General features: G+C 32.8%; 2 protein-coding genes across 2 annotated transcripts in view; both read left to right on the top strand.

The window, feature by feature from the left end:
• The window catches only part of LOC111629567 (transmembrane anterior posterior transformation protein 1-like), a 45,299-nt gene extending 43,342 nt beyond the window's left edge, over positions 1-1,957 (top strand). The window contains exons 9-10 of the mRNA XM_023373480.1: positions 645-785; positions 866-1,957. Of these exons, the coding sequence (XP_023229248.1) occupies positions 645-785; positions 866-1,208 (484 nt within the window). The 3' untranslated portion in view covers positions 1,209-1,957. The remainder of the gene's footprint in view (positions 1-644; positions 786-865) is intronic.
• An 822-nt stretch (positions 1,958-2,779) lies between these two features.
• On the top strand, positions 2,780-19,379 carry LOC111629566 (endothelin-converting enzyme 1-like). The gene is made up of 20 exons (XM_023373479.1): positions 2,780-2,933; positions 4,369-4,654; positions 5,974-6,050; positions 6,126-6,232; positions 9,104-9,157; positions 9,241-9,390; positions 9,470-9,556; positions 10,552-10,757; positions 11,486-11,626; positions 11,736-11,867; positions 11,939-12,016; positions 12,102-12,205; positions 12,284-12,354; positions 15,856-15,907; positions 15,980-16,047; positions 16,125-16,258; positions 18,593-18,658; positions 18,883-18,981; positions 19,054-19,130; positions 19,195-19,379. The coding sequence occupies exons 3-20, from the start codon at positions 5,995-5,997 to the stop codon at positions 19,292-19,294; spliced, it is 1,782 nt and encodes a 593-aa protein (XP_023229247.1). The 5' UTR covers positions 2,780-2,933; positions 4,369-4,654; positions 5,974-5,994; the 3' UTR covers positions 19,295-19,379.
• The last annotated feature ends 1,035 nt before the right edge of the window (positions 19,380-20,414 follow it).

Below are 20,414 nucleotides of genomic sequence, written 5' to 3'. Positions count from 1 at the left end.
AAAGATACTCAGTCTCTATGACAAGGGTAGAAGAGCCATACTTTTTTGAGAACTATGCAAAAGACAACTTGCCAACACTAATATGGAAGAAACTTGTTAACATTTTACTAAGCACCTTGTATATAAATTTTTAAATTATAAAATATACACGATTCTCAGCTAATTTGAATTTTTCAACCCAAAATAATAATAATCCAAAAGCACTTGCAATTTTAGTTAAATATGATTTTTCAGTTTTAAATATTAAGTGTTTTCTATTACTAGAAACTGTGTATAAATATTACGATAGGATGCAAAGTTTCACACTGTTCTAGCCTAATCGCTAAATATTTGTCCTCGGAGAATAATTTAATATCGATTTTTTTTTTAAATATATAGACAACTTATCTGTATCAAAACGTGCTCATAGAGGAGATATTACAAATAAGAACACCCAAAAACCTAACGTATAGAACTAGATCCAGAGTTGTCACCAATGTTGATTAAAACCGATTATATTAGATTCAACCTCGATCATTCCCTCACAATTTTGCTTAAATGTGTTATAAATTAATTATTAGAATGCTACATTTCTAATCTTAAGTTGGGATATTGCATTTTTGTCCGGTTTAAATATTAAAATTATAATCAATTTTTTCTTTCAGTTTGGTCAGTTCTAAAGTTCTGAACAATATCGTGCTTCTGGGAAAGGCGTGTGACTTAATAGAAAAGCATCGACAGGCTCAAAAAGACAAGATTCCGCCGCCCAGGCAATGCAACAGTCTTCCCTCTAGTCGTCATCACAGGTAAGGAAATTTATAAACTTCATTTCGTTTTATCGATAAAAGAAATTTTCAAGTAATTAACGTTTGTACAAACGTTTCAGCGTGGAAGATTTACGGCGGGCGGTATCGCAAACCAAGAGCACTCCCCATTCGGCCAATCAGAGTATATCTTCGAGTCTGGCGGACATCGCGGCGCAGGCCGAGATCATGCGGACGGACATGCAGCCGAACCCCATCTTCTCCAACAGTTCCGTCAGCCTGAACAGTCTGGGCATCAACGAGACCGTTTTCGGAGAAGAGGAGAAGGACGAAGAAAGAGACACCGCGGTTCCTCCCGACGTCAGATGGAAATTAGGCAGCATCCTCAAACCTTCTAAAGACAGTATCAAGAGAAGGGTGTCGCTGCAGGAAAAAGTTACAGTTTCCTACGATTTAAAATCGTGAATTTATCAAAATCTACCGGAAACAATTTATATGTTCTTTTTTAAATCGACTTGGACTGTAAATGTTTGAACTTACACTGGCTTATGTTCTTCTTGGACGAAAATTAAAAATTTCCTCCTTAGTCCATTCTGAATATGTTTTCTCGGAAGAAAAGTATTCAAAATTTAGTAATAGATCTACAAATAGAATGTTTTAACGTCTTAAGTTATTATAGAGAGAATCTTATTTAAATCTAGTTAATTAATGCTACAGAATAGACGGAATGGAAAAATATCAGGATGATAATTAAATTTTAGCACGATTACTGGCCATATCTGTATCGGAAATTTTAAAAATTAATCCAGTGATGGACTGTTTGTTTTAATCGACGATGTAATTGTTGGAATTTTTCTTCTTTTCTTTGTTCTAACAACATTTTTATAATTTTTAACATCCAATGTCAAGCTATATTTATGGACACTCGAATGTAAAAAATTGAATCACTATATTATATATATTTATATTGAGATTTTGTACATAAAATCGAAACTAGTTTGTGTTTAAATAATGATAAATTGCCAAATGTTTATATAAAATAAAGTTTTGGTTAAGTTGTACAGTTGAAATCTGCACGTGTTTTGTTTAATCACGCACCCGTGGACATTTTATTTTGTACCGGAAATGAAGTTTGCCCGTTTTGGAACAGAATGTTTGTTTTATATGCGGCTATTCAATTAAACAGTGATGTGAAATAAATACCTCATTATTAACTATTGTACTTTTTTTTTTACTGTCTTTTCAAATTAAATCGAATTTTATGGAGTAAATGTATGCAACGTGTTTCGTTTAAACGTTAGTTTCTACACTAAAGAATTCGTCCTGGAGATAATTTTCAGTACTAGCTTCTCCTAATGAAAACCGCTTTGATTATTTATGCTCCCATTTACAGCTTTTATTTTTTTAATGTAAAATTCTTACGTTTGTAGAATCCATTTAAATTAAAGCATATTAACGCTATGGTTCTACTTTTGTTCTCTACGTTCTAGAAAATCAAATCTCAGTTTTTCCGTTAAGTTCCGATTTAATCTGCAAAATTAGAAAGATTTTTGTAAATGCAACGAAGTTGTTTATTATGTTATAAGGTTATCCATTAATAAATTTTCATAAAAATTATAATTGAGATCTTTCGAATGTAAATCAAATGTGACAATAAGCACCGAGAACAAGATCCACGGATGTTTGTATATATACGGATGTTCCGGGACTCCATATAAAATTGATATATCTAAAATATCATATCAAAATGATTATTTTTGGACGTTACAACAGGCTAAAAGCTTTCTGAAAAATGCAATCCGAAAAAACACACACTACGGATTTAACCACTTCCGGCATATTGCGGGAATTTTGTAAATGAAAGGAAACTTTCCTTTTTTTCGTCGATCGAGTTTTGTAAACACTCCCATAGAAAAAACTTCTCGCGGAGTATCGGAGCAGAGGTCTCCTCCAACTATCAATGGTTAGGTGGGAAAGTTGACACTTAGCTGCCAGGAAATGCGAGTCATCGTCAACAAACGGACGGCTTTCTCACACTAACGCTATAAAAGCTCGCGCTACCGGAAACATAGGGCGGATCGGCCCGAGGAAGTTATTTTCTGTACTTGTGTCGTCGATCTCCGTGTTCGGGAACGGAATCCCGTCGGAGAAGACATACGACCGCCATCCCCTTCAATATTATATATAGAGGTATTTGTTAGAACTTTGTGAACTCTCTCCCCGAGTAGCATTTAATCGAGTAGCGTTTAGTCAGATAGACTCGTAACCGAGTTTTGTACGTTAACTTTAGTTAATCAATAAATGGTCCGTTTGTTAACCTGTCGACCCGTCGATCCTTTTTCCGTGAAGACACCCGTCCACGCGCTCGCGACCTCCCCACCCACTTTTTGCCCTCCTAAGCCATCCACCGACGCAGAGATTGGGTTTTAACAACCTGCGCAGTGTAAGCGGTCGTTAGGTATCGTCCCTCCGCTTATCTCACACTGTCTCTCATTATCACCCAAAACATCTATAAATATACGAAAGTATTTTTCTTAATATTTATGGACACAACTATATTTCTAGCATTTTCTCGAGAGCATTTCTAAGATCTCGCGCCACAAATTTCGATCGGTGAAGACAGTGCCGTAACTAAGCGGGACAAAGGGAAGGAGACTTAAAGTGGGATATCAAAAAACGATCCGTATTATATTTTTACTTTCAAATTTTAAATCGTTCGGCCGTGGAGCCGATTCCATAACGTTTCTAGTTAAAGTTAAAAATAACCGATCATTTCCATTGTATTTTTTTTTATTTTTTCACAAAAAAGGAAGCCAAAAATAAAGTCTTGTATAGGGCACTTTAAAAGCTAGTTACGATACTGCGAAGGTTTCGAAAGCGAGAAGCGAACGTACAGTAATAGCGTCATCGATTACGTCCTTCTATTACATCATTATAAATTAATAGAAATACAAAATAAATCTCGGTCTGGTGACAAAAATACGTTTCGAAATCGAACAGTCAACGAACTTTTGTTACATCGACACTTTATTAATTAAAATCTTCCTCTTAGTAAATCGGTAACGCAAACTATGGCAAAGAAAATTAAATAAATAAAGACAAAAACACCGCGTAACAAGAATAAAATGCAAAAATAAACAGAAAAAAAAGCTAAATGCGTAGCTTACAAACACGTGTAAATAATAAATGTCAACAAAACAACCGAATATCTAAATATATTAGGGGGACCCTAATTAGAACTCGTAAACTTACATTCACCATCGCATCACTATGGATGAAGAGAGAACTTATATACACGCGTATACAATATTTAGAAGCGCGTTTGTCACGTTCAAATCTTTTCCCTATATCTTTTTTATTTATTTACAAAGGTAAAGGACACGAGGCCCACGATTACAACGAGTAACGCGTGAATTGATAAATTAGTTATTTTAAAATAGTAAGCGGTGTATTTACTGTACTAAAAAAAAAATATAAAGTCTACGTAACGTAAGAGTTAAGTTACAATTAAAGACCATACCAAGGACGATTCGTCTTTAATATCGTAGTGCGAAAGTTATTTCTGCTTATGTAATTAGCCGTCACACGATCCGGTGACACTGTTTAATGGAGTAATTATTTCCAGATGCGTTTTACAGTTAAATGGAAAGAAACTCATTCGTTAAGTACAAAATACGAAGCGGAATTCCTAAATTAATCTACTCGTACACACTTAAATATATCTAAATCGGAAGGAATATTTAATTTATGTTTATATTGGGCATCGGATACGATCGGATGATAAGGCAAAAACCGATAAAAAGTATAAGGTGACGAAACAGTTTGGTTATAAAAAGTTTTATATCGCCTAGCACATTTCTGTCCGTACGATTTATACGTCGTTGGTCAATGCTCGACGCAACAGGAAGCGGGTAAGAACCCTTCTCGAATTTATAAAGTATTTTTAAATGTTCGGAGGTTTAGGTATTGCTTTATTATAACGGAAGCCAATATAAATTTCTAATGTAATTACAATTATAGGTACGTAGAGTCGAACCTCTCCAATAACGGTCTCTCTAAACAGCGGCCATTTTTTACGTTTCCTTCAATTCGCAGGTTTGACTGTACATAGATATTAAATATATCAATACGTATAACTACCGAGAACTTATTTAAATACACTATATTACATACTATTTTATCTCGTACGAATATCTTAATTAAGATAGACTAGATATACGCACAACTGGAATTTAGTTATTTAATTAACAATTTAAGCAGAAATTCCTTTATAATGAACGATTTGAATTTACTAAGTATTAGGATTAGTGAAAACTAGTAGAAACTGTAAGTGAGAGTTTACTTCCAGCGTAGGATTTTCATCCGTTCGGAACTTATCGGGAATCGCCAAGATTCGATACGACTCCAAATTTCGCCCAAATTTCAAAATTGTTTTGCCCGAAATTCCTGAAAAAAATGGAAAACTATTTGCAATTCTTTTGTCGATGGAAATAATGAATTTTGTTGTACAAGATTCTTGTCGATATACCCGCCAACAGTGAACTATTTCCATCTTATACAGTTTAGGCTACTGTATTTCGTCAACGTTTATGCATTTTGATAACCGAAACGAATCCAATTTTCATCTAAATTTATCGTCAATTAATTTTTAGGCGAAAAGGTTTGTTAATTACCGTAAAAAATGCATTTTCTTTAAAATAACGTCGATCGATATTCTGTTCGATTCGCATTTTCGGTAACCGGAGGCCAATGCATAATCGTAATTTAATGGCAAATTTCTAACATAGACAAGTAAACTAATACATATTAGTGCTATTCTATATGAATGGTCGACGAAATGCGCGACGTCAACGACGATTCTGCGAGTTCGTTGATCTCGATATCTTTCATTCCGAAGATATCAAAATTATGAAAAAAAGTCATCCTGTATATTCCGAGTTGTTGAGCGCATTTACCCGCTTCAACTTCAAATTGTACAGTACAATAATCGATGTTGAAGGGACGAGAGTCGATGAACGACCGAACACATCTAAGTTAACTTTTATTTAAACTTTAAATCGGAAGAAATGAATTGATCGACGAGGATCGTTTCGAGCGGTGGAAGGTTAAGATAATTTTAGTGTCCAGCAAACTATTATAACAAAACGTGTAATACGAATCAATGGAACTATTTTTGAAAAATTGTTCAAATAAGACAATTAAATTTTGGGTAATAATAATTATATTTCAGGTAATTTTTACATAAACTGTAATGAGTTCGAGTTGGAATCCGAAGCGTGAAGTTGAAAGTGACGGAACCGATGCCGTGTGAGTAAATTCATTATTACGCTATATACGTGTAAATGATTCTATATGCACTAAACAAGGATATAATTTATACAGCGGGTTAAAAAGGACGACGAGAGAGAAAAAGTTATGTATAGCCGTCATCGTTCTTCTGGTCTTAGCATTTGCTCTGATAATTGCAGTTATTACTTTAGCCATTTTAGGTAATCATTTTTTAATATTAACGATTAATTACCAAAATTAATACAACTAATATTTATTGTGAAAATAAAAATTTCACACAAGTGTTATAACCAATAAGATACAAAGTTCTTAATAATATAATTGTTTAGATAAACAGGTACACCGCCGAATTTCCGGTACGACGAGGAGTGCCGAGGGTTTCGGCACTCCTTGCCGTATAATAATAATGCATCAACACGCCTCTAACCCACTAATTATACACCTCCACGTGTCTAAAATATACCGTGGACTGCTAGAAACTCACATTTAGTATTCGTTACGTTTGACACCACCACTAATACTCGAGTTCTCTCTCGTAATTTTGTCCGGATTAAAGGAACTGCCGGACCATCAATCGCCGAAAATTCGGTGGGGTACCTGTATTTTTTCAATTTATTTATATATAACATATATACAACAAACTAAAAGTTTATTTTAACTGAATATTATATTAAATGTATTAAATGTTTATTTATTTGATTATACTGTATTTACATTAAGGTCTAAACTTGTATAAAACAGAAAAAAATTGTGTGTTTTTCAGTAGGCGTCACGATAGAAATCAGTAGTACGATTTAATTAAAATTATTGTGATATTTAACACGTTATAACTATTAAATAACTATTTAATGACACTACTAAGTTTCTTTTTTAACATCTGGTTTAGATAGACTCGAGAAACAAATGCCACTAGATAATATGCTTTTATGGCGCTTGATAAATTTTGGGAAGATATCGTTTCCATACAAACAGCAAAGATGGTCATTTTTGACAACGTTGCAAGCAAAAAGAGTCAGGGATTGCATTCCAAAAATGATTATTTCGTTTACAGTGGGATACGAGTGGCATACTTTTTGAGTTTTTACGACTTAGAGTTTAAAATTCCACTATCTACAGTTAGCAGTTATTAATACTGTACATCGAGTTAACAAATGTCTTAAGAAAATGCGAACATCTGGTAAGCCGGAAGAGAATCGTCTTTCACCGAGATAACCCTGTCCGTTCTCACGTCTCTCCGACCACGCAACCAAAAAATAAAAATTAAATTGAAAAATTGAAAAATCTTTCTAAAAAACTCAAAAACCTTTTCTTAAACCCAATATATCTTAAAAAATTATTTATTTTCTTTTAAGATGCCACGTTGAGAACGTATTTGATGTCATATATCACTCTACGATGTCCGTCACACTAAATCAACTATTTTTATTTTTTAACGATACGCGTATAATAAACACACTCGCGTTTTCGCTACTCACCGAGAGACGAAGTAACAAATGCTCTTTTTCAAAAGTATTCGTTACTCGTTACACTCGGAACGAACACAATGAAAGGAGAATAAGAAATAAATGTTAATTCCTACCGTGTTTATCATCGCGTATCAATGGTTGTGAAGAATTAAACGCGTGTTCAACTATATGTATTAAATATACCGAGAAAATGGCAAACACTGTTTAAAAATCGAACGTTTTCGTTCTGTTTAATCCAGGATATAACGTGAAAAAAGTGATTCTAGAACTGGACCTGGTTGGGTCCTCATAGAGAATTCAGCTACGTTTGAATAATTTTAATGCCTGGCAATAAAATTCAGCAAGCCGGCTGCTCGGGCTCGGGCTTTTGAGATGGGGATTGGGAGAAATTGATAAAAGCAATAGTTTTAGAAATTAAAATGTACATTTATTGACTCGAGTATTTACAACAATGAAACTGCAAAACACAAAACAGCTTAAGAGGGAGTAGGCTTTAGGAGCGGTAGGGGTGGAGACCCCGCAGTATTTTTTCTAAGATATCGAAGAATATTCGATAACTTAGAAACAAAATGCATAGGAATTATTAAGCTTTAAAATCGGTAAACAAAATTGTGCCCCCCCACACACACACAGACAAACAAACCCGAGTTTTTGCATATCTCGACGTTTCAAAGTCCCGAGTCCAAATCTTGAGGCGATCGCCATACTTTTCCTCTGTTATATACAGTATAACAGTCGGAAAAGTATAAAATACTTGGAACAAAATTTATAGACTAAAGAAAAGTATGTTATGAACAAAATACTGAACTTTTATATTCCGTTTAAGAACAGTTCCCTGTTGATAAATATATCAAATTGTTAGAATAATTGTTAACATTTTTGGAAACGTCTTACGTAAGATCAGTATGAAGTTTTCTGATTAAACTGACGAATTGTGATACTCATTGTTCTATTAATAGCATCATTTAGCTGCGAGTTAATCATTTCCAAGGATAGTTGTTATTAAGTAAGATAATTTTAAAGTATAAAATATTTCTTTTCTAATTTTTGTTGCTTCCTTTTTAATTATTTCAGAAATGTCTATTATAACTGGAATTTTTTTTACAAATATTAATCACAAAACTGCATCTTAATTAATTAATTTCCATCTGTTTTCATATTTTCTTGCTGCTACTATTTCCTGGAGATGTCAACGTAAAGCGTGATCAAATTATTCTTTCATTTATATATAGCTAATATTGCCATTAATAGTTTTCTTTTATTATTCTACCTTTTTAGAATGACAATAAATTTCAAATTATCGAATCGATGAGAGCTTTACTATTGTAATGTCACACACGAAATATGGTCTGTGGGTGATCAACAAATACATTTACTATTACTTTAGCCAGTCTAGTTTGCGTTAAATCGCTTTAAGATATTTGCCGATCAAGAATGGCCGCGACAAGAGCCCTTAAAAATGTATTACCCACATCGCGTAGTTGTACAAATAATTCTCTTGTATCTGTTATATAATTTTTATGGCTATATTGTCTCTGCCAAATGAGAAAATTCAAGATACGGCAATGTTTTGTATTCTCATCGACTGTAAATTTATTCTTTCAGGTAGAAAACACAAAATGGAGGAAATCTGTACAGAACCTTCGTGTGTAAAGACGGGTAAATTGCTTAAATTGAAAAACTGGATTTAATAAATTATAAATATATTGAAAGAAAGTTTCATGTATATTTTATGCAATTAGCTAATCATTTCTTGAATACGATGAACTTTTCTGTCGATCCGTGCGAGGACTTTTATCAATTCAGTTGTGGACAATGGATAAAAGATAATTCGGAAGACGAAACGAGGATGTTACAGGCAGCCAACGAAAATCTGGAAAAGACTTTTAAAGGTTCCAAAGACCTTTATCCCCCTTACTTTTATATTAATTTAAATAGATTTTAATCGAATCCCATCTGAATTTATTACAGAGATATTTAAATTAGAAAAGGAGAACGAAGATCTGCCCAATAGTGTAAAAAAAATCTTAAAGGCCTTCGATGTTTGTATAGAATATGGTAAGTGACTATATATTAAAACACTATAAATACTTTTAAATAAGAATTATGAAATTTTATGCATTTTAAGTGCGCGATTTGATGTTACGGATAATGCAAACATTTTAGAATATTTTTCTTTACACAGTATAATTTTCGATACTATTACCACCCTTATTTCCCAGGGCGAGTTGCCCGATAAAGCAATCGAGAACGTTTCCCGTTTCACACGGAAGTATTATTCCTGGTTTTATTATCATCGCTGTTAACTTTATTATTTCGCATTTTTAGTTTCGCATTTTTAGTAAATTAAAGATTACAAAGAGATGCGAGATAAAGAGCTCGTATAAGAATTTCTATTCCGCATCAAAGCTTTGTACGTTTTTAGTAAACTAAAACAAAATAAGCGAGTGTATGCGAGTGAAATTTTAAAACTTTTCTCGGTATGTCAAAACTACTTAAAATTATTACAGGTATAATATTAATATAAAATTCGTTATTTTGCTGTAGCAATAGCAATTTCACACTGTATTTGCAATGCCAGGAATGTAAAATTTCATTATAAATTAACATATAGTTAGTTACTTATCTTCGGAATATGGGAAAACCGCATTGAAACAAATTGCTAAGAATTCTGTGTTTAAGGATTGCGTCTTCTGTTTCACAGAAGAGGCGATCCTTGTACTTGACGGGCGCGGACGGGTAAACTTTGCACTTGTCGCCATAAAGAGGTCATCCTCGTTCCTGCCAACCACGGGAAAGGCCATTCTTGTACCTGCCGGCAACGGAAGACATTGAGGTTCGGCCGTGTTGGGACGAATGGCCGAGCGGTCAAGGTGGCAGCCTACCGCTCTGGAGGACCCAGGAATTTTTCGGGGCTGGTCCGGATATGTTGGACCCTGTCCCGATTTTGAGAACGAACACAATTCTCTAAGCCACATAGAAGAGGTTTCGCTAACGCTCCGCCTCAATTATAACGTAGAGACATTTCAACGCTGCTATTATTTGTATTACAGATGGTTTAAACTCCGATAATATAGCTTGGATTAAAAAAGTGACTAAAGAAGCGGGAGGTTTTCCACTGATCGAGCGTAATTTTCGTAGTTCCCGTTCTCATTGGACCGAATTATATTTGAAAGTTTTTAAGACTTACATCATCAGTTCACCTTTAGGAATAATGATTACTATAAATCCGTTTAACACGAGTGAAAACATCATCGAAGTAAGTTATTAATTGCTTTTATTTAGTTTTTAGTCTTTGAATTGTTAAATGAAGTACAGTACCTAACTGTTAAATACACACGTTAACTGCTCATTCATCTTAAATTTCCTCACACACATCGGAAACGGTTAAAATTAACGTTTATTCCGAAAATAAGAATTTTTACTGACAACAAAATAGCGAAATTATCAATCAATTAGTTTGCTTTAATATTCTACGATTAACAAACTAAGTGATCTATAATTGTGATGATTCATTGAAATGAATCATTAGTACACGTTGATTAGATTTAAGTAATCAAAATTCTTACCTCGTTACAATATTTTATAATATTCGACGTCCGGATTGCATCATCCTTCTACTCCGAGGAATTCCACGAGTTTTTTATGAGCCATCTATCCCGGTATAGAGGACCTCGTCTCTCACCAACAAATTCTTCTATTGTGGGCCTAGCCCATGATTGGGTTGAATAAACCCTTATAGTTAGCGCTCACATAGAGGAAAGAGCCGAAAAAATAAATAAATAAAACTGTAAAAAGTGAATGACAGAACAGATAATAAAAGTGGAGCAGAAAAATGATTTTACAATCGCATTCAGTCATAAGCGATTCAAACAAAAATACAAATTTTTCATCGAAATATTTTATATATATAAATTATTTTTTCTTCTGAGAAAACCCCAAAAATTAAAATACAGAAATTAAATATATATTATTTTCTTCTTGCAGGTGGCCCAACCGAGTTTAGAGGGAGACGAAACGGAAATAGAGAGAAGTACACTAGAAAAACTTGCTTCTTCATTCGGCAACTCCAATGAAACTTCTATCGATAAAGATATCGATGATATATTTTGGTTAAAAAAACAAATTACTAATGTGAGAAATTATTTTGTTAAAGTTGAATTTTAATTAATAAATCATTTTTAAATTAAATGTTATTTATTTTNTTTATATTATCTCGAATTAAGTGTAAAATACAATATCACGATTACGGTTTCTGTTTTTGTCTCAGAGCAAAGAATTGATCGATTATATGACGAAAGCCATGAAAGAAATGATTGATCAAACGACCTGGTTAGATAAACCAACGAAAGAAGCGGTTCAAGACAAAGTAAGTCAGAGCGAATTCTCGTATTATTTCCGTCTTAGACCTTGTTAAAATAGGAAAATGTTTCGAAACAGTTGAATCATATGGTGACGTTCTTGAGCTTTCCACAATGGACTCGAGACGTGAAAGAACTGGAAGTTTATTTTAAAGAAGTAAGTGGAAGTTTTAATTTTTACAATTTTTTATACAAATGAGTAAATAATGTAATGCCTAATAAAATAATATTTATATTTGTAGCTTCCCGAAATGACCAACAATTCTTTTGAAAATACTTTAAACTTGCAACGTTTTTCGTTTAGGAAATATATGGATTTCTATCATCAAAAAAATGATAGATCAAAGTAAATTTCGCCACTTCAGAAATGTTTATATTTAATATGATTATTATTATTATTTATTTCGATGATTTAATTTTTAAGGTGGCCACGAATTTCTGAATTAGGAGGATCGCAATTGAATGCGTTCTATTTTCCAGATTTGAATATTGTCAGTGAGTATATTATAAAGCACACAAGTAAATGCCGTATATATATATTCAGAAATTGATAAAAATTAAAGTTAATTCTTTATATTTTAACGTAATTGAACATAAAATACTAAAAAAGAAAAACTGAGAACGAGTTGAAGATATATTCTACCTTTAAGTAGGAATACTCGTCGCCAGCTGCTATCCTATAACATATTTCAACATTGAAATTAGTAATATTTCAAAAATTTACCGCTTTTTATCTAATGATGTTAGATACGTGTCCCAATTATCTTGTTAATCTTATTTTTGTTCAGCGGTTTAGCAATTAAATTCTTCAAATATTTATTTCACTCCGATATTATCCATACAATATGGGATTTTTTGCAAAACAGTTTGTTTAAATATTATTCACTAATGTTAAACAGAGGCAAGAAAAGGTGAACCTCATTTAAGCACTAGCAACGTGAAATGCAGAAGCATTTTACATAAGCTAAGGAATATATTGATAAAAAGAATATCTTGTTCTACAAAGTGATATTCTGCTTAATTTATCAGATGAATAGATAAATAATTTACCAAGAAGAGAGAGTGACAAATTAAGTTCGTTAATGCTAAATCATATATTTTTTTTTCTATAATTTCATGACAGGTTAACTATTTTTCTTTTACAATATTACTACTATATCAATATATACTAACGACACAAGCTTGAAAGTAATACAAGGAAAGGTAAAAAATGAATATTTACAAAGACTCAAATATACTAAATTTATTCAAAGAATATCAAAATGAGAATAGTAAAACAGAAATAATTATAAACTTTGGAGGGTCCATTTCTGTATTCTGCAACTATTGATAAGTTTTCATTGTCATTCGATGAAAAGTATATTATTTAGTTTTTATAATAAAGTCTGTTTATTCATCTACATTGATAGTTATGGTAAATTGATGAAGTACAAATACTGCAGCTATGCGATTCGATATTAAATTCAATTTGCATTTTTGTAATCTTAATAACCTTAGTCTTAATCTTCTTCAATTATTACTCCGAAGATTTCTTTAGTTTATCTAAATTAGGCCCAAAATTTCTATTCAGTAGTCTTTCGGTAACAACTGAAGTTATTTTGTGTAAAATATAACCAATGAATACATTAACACATTATCAACATTTAATTAAATTTTCATACTATAATCGAATTGACGAAAGTGTAAGCTTTGTATGACTGATGACGTACCGTTGTTATTAGGGATACAATTATATTTAATTAATCATATTTAATAAATTCGTCCTTAAATTCAAGCCAGTAGGAAATTCGTAGATTGAAATCCATTTGTGGGTTCCATATTGAATTGAATTTTGTCTGTTGATTTCGAGAATGACATCAGCCAACTTTTTTGTTATTGATAATCGTCAAAATCAATCTACATAAATAGGAATTTCACTCCCTTTTGTGACTATTTTTCTTGTTTTCAAGAACAGAATTTAATTTTAATCACAAAGGACACAGTCTGTCCAAAAATCATTTTTTGAAACCACCATTTATTCTGATCATGTGTTCCAGAACACCATCGACAACCCGACCTTTCTTTGTAGGCTACTAGGTCGTCAGGCTAAAACATTCTTTAAAAAACACACAAAAATATCCAATTAAAACACTAAAAGTAAAAAAAGTTTACTTTAATTAAAAAGTAAAACTTTTTAAAGTAAAGTTTAACTAAAAGTAAAAAAAAAAATAAGTTTTTTTTTTTTACTTTTAGTGTTTTGATTAGATATTTTTGTGTGTTTTTTATAGAATGTTTTAGCCTGACGACCTAGTAGCCTACAAAGAAAGGTCGGGTTATCGATGGTGTTCTGGAACACATGATCAGAATAAATGGTGGTTTCAAAAAGTGATTTTTGGACAGACTGTGTCTTTTGTGATTAAAATAAATTTTCATCCTGCGAAATTCTACAACAGAATTTAATGTTACAACGAATTAGTGTTTTCATCATATCGCACGAAAATTTACGGGATTTGACCAGCAAAATTTTCGTGCGACGCGATGTTTAATTGTGAGACACTGTAACATAAAATATTTTTGAAAGAGAAAGATTTGGAGTCCGATAGAATTTTCTAGGAACATAAATACATAAAAGACTGAACGAGATCCGGAACGGAATTTGTTTTAGCAGGAGGAATCAGTGAGGCTCTCTACTCAAAATTACAGTTGTGAAGAGTCACTAGTCTCTTCAGACAGAGCAGCGTGATATATTTCTCTGTTCTCTGTCACTCTCTTTAATCAATCAATAATTGGTAAAGGCAGGCTTCTTTCACAGCGAGTACGAATATATTGGTAGGTAGCGAGGACGAGGATTTCGGTCCTGCTCCGAATGTTCTAACACCTCTGTTCGGGATTCGGTTGCCATTCTTTGTCGTTCTATCTTCTTTCAATTTCTGCCATTCTTTCTTTTTCTTCTTTGATTGCCTTCAATTTTATTATCTTCATTATTTTATTGGATTATATGGATCTTCAAACTTGTCAACAAAAGTTTACAGGAGTTATTTGTGATTAATCCCTCTTCATGTAATTTTTCTACGTACTGTACCTCTCTCTCTCAGATTACGTTTATTGTCAAATGAATCCAATTACTAATAATTATTAGGTTTTATTAGGTAAATATCAAATAGTTTTTAATAATTGAATTTGCGGTTCAGGTTCACTTCGTAATATAATTTTATTTTCTGTCCAAACAAGATTTTCTGTTTGTTTCCCCATGATTTGTATGTTCACAAAAGTTATTTAATTCAAGCCAAGAAAAAGTTGTAACAAATAAATGAATCGAACTATATAAAATTCACATTGCAAAATAAGATCAACAGAACCATGATTAACTAGAATCCATTCGCTATTTACCGTTTGCCACAAGCTGATGTAGCCCACTGCATAACCGATGTATGATCACCGATGTATTAAGTATGTCTCATCAACGTAAAACATGACAGATGTTCCTTAAAATTTGCATAGTCTTACAAATTACAACCATGACATATAAAGACGTGTACAGATTGCAGACCTATTCTAGTAGCGTGCGTGAAAAGTTCACGTACCTGGAAAAGACGAGTGTTCGCGAACAGTTCTAGAACAACTCTCAAACTTGTAGCAAATTCGCTCTCTAGGAAGGTACTGTACATCGAATAGACGTATCGTCACGTGGAACGTCTAACGTGAAACACTTCACTGAAAGTTGTTCCGCAGTGTATGCGATTAATTTGTGAAAATGGTGACTTTTTTAAGGCGAGAACCCTTGACAAACTCATAAACGAAATGCCGAAAGTCGTTCTCAAACTATCATAATTTTTGGTTAAGACGAATGTTTGTGACAACTCGAACAGCACACGGCATTGCTCGACTGGCAAAGTGTCAAGTCGCAGCGCGAGTCGAGGAAAGGTAAATAGGATATCAGCTGGCGATGGACTTATTTATTTCAAACTTAATCATAAATATAATCTGTTATTTCATTAATATAAATAATGTTTTCAGTAATTCCCGCCGGTATTCAGCAATTACCATATTACGATGCCGAACGACCCAAGTTAGTAGTAATTTAATTAAAGCAAATGTAATGATTTATCTGCAGATATATTTGTAAAATGACTAATTTCAGATTTATGAATTTCGGAGGAATGGGACTCATTTACGGTCACGAAATGACTCACGGATTCGACGAGTCAGGTATCGGATCGAAATCATTTTTTATTGCAAATGTATTAATCAAATTGCGAATGAAATGTTAAATATTTTCAACTCAGGAAGTTTAAAAGATAAATATGGAAATCTTAAAAACTGGTGGACAGAAAAATCCAGAAAAGAATTTAAGGAAAGATCGAAGTGTTTTATCGATCAGTACAGTTCTTACGCATACGGAAAAGGTACCAAAAGAAAAGTAAGTTTTTTAATTCCTATTTCTTCATGTTCTTAATTTAGTTCAATGCAAACATATAGATGAACACTTAATGTTTCCGTTATTTTAGCTTATACTTTTTTACGTCCCTTCATATTTAAGTTCTACAGAATTGAATTTTATAGTGTGTGATTTGAACACAGATAGTATCGTCTATGATTTGTACTACTTTCTTTTTAACTCTTTTCACCCTGTGGGCACTAAGAGGGCCTTTTCAGCAAGGCCCACAATGAGGCGGCCGGGCCCGACGTATTCGGACGAATTTTCGAACATCCTTTACTTCTAGATAAGTAAAGAATGTTCGAAAATTCTCTCCTCAGCGGTAATGTAAGTTTTGACTTACAAAATACCCACTGAGGAGAGAATTTTTCGATACCCTTAGGTATCTTTTTTAAATCCAGAAGTGACGTTAGTAATAGACTGTAGCATTATGATATTATAGTGATTGTTAATGTGTGATTATTGATTATCGAAGCGTTTAAGGCTTTAGTCCAGGATCTCGGGGTTATCATTCCGGGGAACCCAGGATCGATTTCGGGTAATCAATAAACTCCACTAATTTTTCGGGGTGTTCTGTCCCCGATATATCGGGTCACATTTCTCACCGTTCGGCCGCCCCATTAAGGACCTGGCCGAAAAATGTTCTCTTAGTACTCACGGGGCGAAAAAAGCAAAACAAAAAAATATTAATAAAGAGAAAACGTAAATTATATTTATATAGATACGCATATATAAAAATACACTTGTGATATTTTACATTTTTTCTTATTTAATTAAAATATCTTCAAATCATCAGAGTAAAATTCAGTTTATACTGCAGACAAATGGTAGAGGAAAAGGTGGTATTATGGAACCCCAATTACATTTTAGTGAATTGTAAACAAGGTATCGTAACTACACCCACATTTTTTGTGCAAAAAGTACTGGTAACTATTAAACTAAATGGTCCTAATTGGATTTTTCGCTAGTGTAACTATAAGTACGGTTTTCGAAGGCTTTTGTGCAAAAAATCAGAAAGTAGGCTTAGAGAAAATCGGGTGGTAATACGGAACCTTACTGTATATTTTCAAAAAATGCTTTAATGTAGCCAAAAACAAATAGGAAAGGACAAAAAATGTTAAATAATTACAAAATTATTTACTTCAATGTATTTTAACGCAAAAATGATTTAATAATAATAATAATAATAAAGAAATGTAGAAAGAAGAAGCTAATCATTTACAAAAATGACAAATATAACGCTCCGTTTCAACATCGGCGCAATCTTTATGCGCCCACATAGCGCACATTAGGCATTGCACCCACACCTCCCTATGACTATCATCTGCAAACAGACAAGCAGTGTCATCTTTAAAACCAGGCAAGTCAAAAGGAGAGTCATCACTTCAATATTGGCACAAGAACGATGTGCCCATTTATCACAACTGCTAAATTTATTGTTATTTTTCAAATAAATAAACATAAAAGTTTCAACTTACTCGTAGACTATTTACTTTACCAGACGATACTGTCACTTCGCGCGTGCTCAGTTTCGCTATTTTGTAAACGGACGATATTTTTTTTTTTCGTGAAAAAAATGTTTATTTCGATTGTTACCTTACATTTTATTTCTCGTTAAGATAGTATTTAAATTTAAAAAATGTTTTCGTAAATAAAATAAAACGTAAAAACATTATTTTACGGTTTGAATTTGTTAGTAATACCGAACACCAGGGGGAGTCGGGTTCCGTATTGAAAGCGCCGATGGGGTCCGTATTTCGCGCGTCTCCGTCTTGGGTTAACTTAATTCCTGTCGGCACCAAACTTTAAAAACGTGAAAATCGCGCAGATTAGTACGTACCCCTAAGTCTCTGGAACGGAATACGGTGCATCGGTGAACCTACAACTACACGATTTACATTTTAAAAATAATTAAATTCGCTTAGCATTCAAAACTGGCGAATTTTGAAAAATAACAAATTTGCCGATTAAATACGGACAACCGTTTAACTGAAGTAAAACGGGTTTTCCCCTCGCTATGGATGTCCGCCTTGTTCAGTTCGGCCACGTTCCGCTACGGTTCGCCTTTATTATCGGTTCGAAATGGGGTGGTTCCGTAATACCCGCAGTGTTCCATAATACCATCTTCTCCTCTAAAGCTTTTATTGCATAATAAATAAAGGTTTCCTACTGGTTTAGCGCGCTTCTCGAATTAAAATCAAGTTGACTCGCGTGTTTTATACACGAAGCATTACGACGATAAAGAATTAAAATTTTAGTTAATTATGCGAATGAAATTATATAAAATATACAGAAACTTATTTTACGATATTTTAGGTCGACGGAAAGAAAACTTTATCGGAAAATATTGCCGATAATGGTGGAATACGTCAAGCTTATCTGGTAAAATGATTCTATATATTATAATTTATTCTTATAAATTTATTATATATTCCTACAATAGTCTTTTCCAAAATACGAATGGGGGCAAAGTTTATTAGTCTAATGAAAATAATGAAAATAATTTATAATTTATTAAATTTCTGACATTTTTGCAAGAAATTTATGAATTCTACGAACAGATTTAAATAAACAGCTTTATTTACCTATTTTTAAATTTCGAACAGGGTTATAAAAAATGGGTAGAAGGTCACGGTAGAGAGAAACGTCTGCCGGGTCTAGAAAAGTACAGTCCCGAACAATTGTTCTTTGTATCTTTCGCTGAGGTAATTTTCCTAAATGTAATAATGATGCATTTTATTAAAGACGAATATTTAATACATTTTATTTTATTATAGTCGTGGTGTAGTAGTTTTCCACCGTGGTACGCGGCTCTGGCTCACGCCGATGACGAACACGCCGCTGATCAATTCAGGTAATAGTTATCGTATAGGCCCATTTTAGACGAGTTATTTGATTTCATTTTTGTTTTACTTCAGAGTGATCGGTAGTATCGCCAATATGAAAGAATTTTCTGAAGCTTTCAATTGTAAACTGGGTTCTAAAATGAATCCCAAAAATAAATGTATCATATGGTGAACGAAGGGCGTAGTTTTATAACCGTTTTAACTGATAATATCTTTGAAAATGTAATACCCACTGCCACTTTATGTATTAAAGATATATGTTTGTTTCCCCATGATTTGTATGTTCACAAAAGACTTGCAGGAGGCCCAACCGAGTTTAGAGGGAGACGAAACGGAAATAGAGAGAAGTACACTAGAAAAACTTGCTTCTTCATTCGGCAACTCCAATNAACATTCCATAAACTGAAGGTGGTTGTTGAAAACAGTTGAAAACGTTTGTTAATATAATAAATTAGTTCGTTTAAACTGATTACAGGTGTTAGTTGGTGTTTTTACTGATACGTTTCTTTTAGTTTGACTCTCTATATTTCAAAATATGAATAACAAGCAATTATTTATTGTGACATCGTCACAATGCCAAGTAGCAATTTTTAATCATATTTTAAATTTATTTCATATAAAATATATGCTCTCCATCTCAAATTAGTACCATAGTATCTTGCCCCTGTAAATCATATTTTTCCGTTAAAAATAGAGTCGTGTTGGTCATCTGTTAACTAGTTTCAGGGTAAAAGGTTTTAATCGAAATAAGGTAACATCCGGTTTGTATTGGAAGTAATCTGGGTCATCTGACACTATATGTTCAAAATCTGTTCTTGGTTTTCAATTATCTAATTCCCTTCTTGACATTAAGGACCAACGGATGAACGGACGGACGAACGAGAGTGAAATTTATAGGTCTACGATTTTTTCAAATTGCAGCATTATAATATGTAACAAATCAGAAAATTGTAAACTGTTAATTCAAAAAAAAACTATTCTACAGAAAGAAATGTACTGTAGTTATTGTTATTATGCTGGGATAGAAATTAGAATACGTGTGTTTAAAAAATAAGAATAAATTTAAGCTTTTTTTAAATGTTTAATTCGTTATGATAGAACCACACGTTTATCATATTCTAAAGCAATTGAAGAAAAATTAATTATTAGACTTAATAACTTAAAATTAAATTTATTAGCTAATTTTAACGAGACTTTTGCAACCTTAAATATAGAGAGTTTGATACTGCAAAGACTTTTACGTTTATTATCTTTTGTACACTGTACAGTGTTTTTAATCTGAACGAAATTTA

The sequence above is a fragment of the Centruroides sculpturatus genome, unplaced genomic scaffold (genome assembly GCF_000671375.1).
Source record: "Centruroides sculpturatus isolate CEXI.00-Female unplaced genomic scaffold, Cexi_2.0 scaffold537, whole genome shotgun sequence".
Lineage (NCBI taxonomy): Eukaryota > Metazoa > Arthropoda > Arachnida > Scorpiones > Buthidae > Centruroides > Centruroides sculpturatus.
The sequence above is the reverse complement of the archived record's forward strand: the minus strand, read 5'-3'. Positions and strand labels throughout refer to the sequence as shown.

What these genes read in the sequence shown, in the direction of transcription:
- LOC111629566 (XM_023373479.1), top strand. Translation starts at nt 5,995, where the DNA reads ATGAGTTCGAGTTGGAATCCGAAGCGTGAAGTTGAAAGTGACGGAACC. An exon ending in AGTGACGGAACCGATGCCGT is followed by an intron (nt 6,051 to 6,125) that starts GTGAGTAAATTC and finishes TAATTTATACAG; the next exon opens with CGGGTTAAAAAGGACGACGA. An exon ending in CGATGTTTGTATAGAATATG is followed by an intron (nt 9,557 to 10,551) that starts GTAAGTGACTAT and finishes TTTGTATTACAG; the next exon opens with ATGGTTTAAACTCCGATAAT.